The 2902-nt window shown below is 35.9% G+C and overlaps 1 protein-coding gene across 1 annotated transcript; it reads right to left on the bottom strand.

The window, feature by feature from the left end:
- Positions 1 to 913: 913 nt before the first annotated feature.
- On the bottom strand, positions 914 to 1992 carry LOC111790377 (jasmonate ZIM domain-containing protein 1). The gene is made up of 3 exons (XM_023671260.2): positions 1768 to 1992; positions 1313 to 1667; positions 914 to 1205 (listed from the first exon to the last, which is right to left on the bottom strand). The coding sequence occupies exons 1-3, from the start codon at positions 1916 to 1918 to the stop codon at positions 1064 to 1066; spliced, it is 648 nt and encodes a 215-aa protein (XP_023527028.1). The 5' UTR covers positions 1919 to 1992; the 3' UTR covers positions 914 to 1063.
- Positions 1993 to 2902: the final 910 nt, after the last annotated feature.

Raw genomic sequence — 2902 nt, 5'->3', positions numbered from 1 at the left:
GTATACTATTTTTCCATTTCACTTTAATATTTAACCTACATACAGGTGTGTACAAAATTAGGATGGTCCACTTAAAAAGATATATCCAATTTACCGAAAAGGCAGTACTGAATGTTCATATGATCCGATAACACGATCAATGCAAATTACCCAACCCAAACTATAAATGACGAGTTCGGTTAGATTTTTTCAGTTCAGTTGAATTCCTTTAAAAATGGAATATCTGACTCGATTCGCATTTGACATTTTGTTAGTCGGATCAACTCGACCAACCGAGAAATAGGGTTACAATTCAATCCAACCCTACCTTCACATTACTTAAACAAAACTAATAACACTTAATATTTGTAACAAATATATTAAATTTTAGTTATGATTTGTAAAAAAGAACCCACCACCTTTGAACGGACCTAACAAAATAATAATAATAATAATAAAAATTTGAGTTGGGTTGTTTGGTTTATCGACTTAAAATTTGAGATTGATCCAAAAGATTTTTATAGTCAAACTCAACTCGTATACAAGTGCGATAGTGGTGGGGACAAGGGTGGCTCCAATTTTCCTCCTCGGCGACTCGACCAAGTCCTCTAGGTCTCTCATTCCTAATAATACTTATAATTAAGTCTTCCTCGACAGGTCAGTTGCTTCATCTAAATAATCACAACGGATAGCCTTGACTATGGTTAATTAAAACTTAGCATAAGATGGAATAAAGTTTTAATTTGCTATAAAAAAAAAAAAACCATAAAAACAAGAATTTCCTATCCAAAAAAAATTTGATAAGATCAAGATCTAGCTTATCATCAGAATAATCTCGGTTTCGAATCGATCGTTAATTAAATAATCGAATCGTAACATAAATTGACAAGATGAACCATAATAATGGAATTATTATGTAAATGAAACATAGATGTAAAAAAAATTGTTTAAAGTCAACAAATGATGATCTATAATCTGAGAATTAATTACAGAGCAATGTTCTTGTTCATATTCCTTGGAGAAGGGTAGGAGGATGTCAGGATTTTAAGGTGAAATTAAGCATACGCTTAGATTATAATTTTGCCTACAAATTTAGATCAAATTGGTTGGAAGATTGCTGGGTTTTCTTCTCATCGCCGTTCTTGAATCTGTAGCTTTCTCCGGTCGGTGTAGAAGAACCAGAATATTGCCGGGAATTCACTTGATATGGTGCTCTGGCTGTAACTCTGAAAAAAACCCACAAAAACAGGGGAAAATTTGTAAATTAAGAAGGAAATTCAAGAAATTTGAGAAAATTTGAGAAAATTTGTGAAATTCAAATGAATTTTAATACCTGTCTTTTCTTTTCTCGAAGAATCGATGGAGGGAAGCTCTTCTTGCTATGGGTAAATCACCGGAGACTTTGGTCGGAGGTTGTTCTCTGGTGGTGACTGGTTCTGTAACCTTGTCGGAGACGACGGTAGCGGCAGATCTGGAAGAGGGCACGATTCCTTTACCGGCCATGGTCATGATCTCCTCCGCCTTCTCCGACGGAAGATCATTGAACACCAGCACTTTTCCGCAGTAAAAAATGGTCATCTGCGTGGCAGACGGCGGCGGAAAAAGCCCCACCGCCTCTTTCTCTCCTGGGTTTTCCATGTTTGTCAACAGGTTCATAATCGCCGGCGGCCGAGCCGTCGGAAACTCATCTGAAACAGAGCAATCAAAAGAACAACAAAGTTAGCACCGATCGGCTGCAAATTGGTTTGAATTAGCTAAAGAATTTCAAAACCCAGATAGCCAAAGTACCTTTTGGTTCAATTCTAGGGGTAATTCCAAGGCTTCTCTTCTCCTTCAAGTACTGACTCAGCAGATTACAAGTCTGAGCAAAACTGGACTTCTCCGGTGCCCGACCAGACCTCCGGCAGGCGGCGGCGGCGCTGTCCGACGGGTTAGACATGGTGGAATTGTAAGTTGTTTCAGATCTGAAGGGCTCTTGTGTGTTCAAATTTCTTTAGATACTTAAGAAACTTGCAAACATTGAAGATGACAGGAAGAATATAAAGAAGAGCTGCTGCCTTCCTTGCATTTTCTTGTTTTTTTATTTATTTTTTATTTTTTATTTTTTTAATGTCTTTTGGAAATTATTAATTTAATTAATTTATTAAAATTATAGCACGTGTTTTAAAAAAAATTAAATTAAAAAGGGAAAAGAAAAAAAAACAACTATTTACTGAACACCTTAATTCAAGGGACGAAAGTTGAGAGGCGGTTTCTCATCAATGCCTCTGTATCTTCACTTATTTACGAAACTGTCCCAAACCTTAATTTCGATAATTACTCGAAAATTTAAGGACCTCTTTCTAAATAATTTTCGGGTATTTCGTGTAATTAAAAATAAAAATGTGGTACAAAATGAAAATTATTTGGCAGCGGGTTACGACACTTTCAAGATCCGACAAGTTTGTTATTTAAATTTTAAATGTGGTAATAAATTAAGTTTTTAAATAGAAAAATGGATTAATAAATTAGAAAAGAAATAGAGGGAATATGGTGAATAATGAAAAAAAGGGAGGGTATTTTGGTAATAAAGGAAGAAGCGGTGTGGAAAGCGTGGCGTCAACGAATAGGAAAAGTCAGGGGAGGGGGCTAGCTGCGAAATCCACGGGCACAGGCGGAGGCGGAGGCGTGCCGACAGTGCTGAAAATAAGGAGTGGGTCCCATTATGTTTTTTTTTTTTTTTCCCCTCTTTTTATTATAATTTATTGTTAGTAATTGTTTGAAACGGTCTTACCACGTGTTAAAATTATATTTAACACGTGATCATTTAAATTTCCAACTCCACCGCCCAACTCGGCGGTTCTCCTCTCTCTCCTCTCTCTCTCTTCTATTTTTATTTTTACTTTTATTTTTATTTTTTAATATTATTCCATATTTCATCGTC

Source organism: Cucurbita pepo, chromosome 3, assembly GCF_057944985.1.
Source record: "Cucurbita pepo subsp. pepo isolate OVF chromosome 3, ASM5794498v1, whole genome shotgun sequence".
NCBI classification, from domain to species: domain Eukaryota; kingdom Viridiplantae; phylum Streptophyta; class Magnoliopsida; order Cucurbitales; family Cucurbitaceae; genus Cucurbita; species Cucurbita pepo.
The sequence above is the reverse complement of the archived record's forward strand: the minus strand, read 5'-3'. Positions and strand labels throughout refer to the sequence as shown.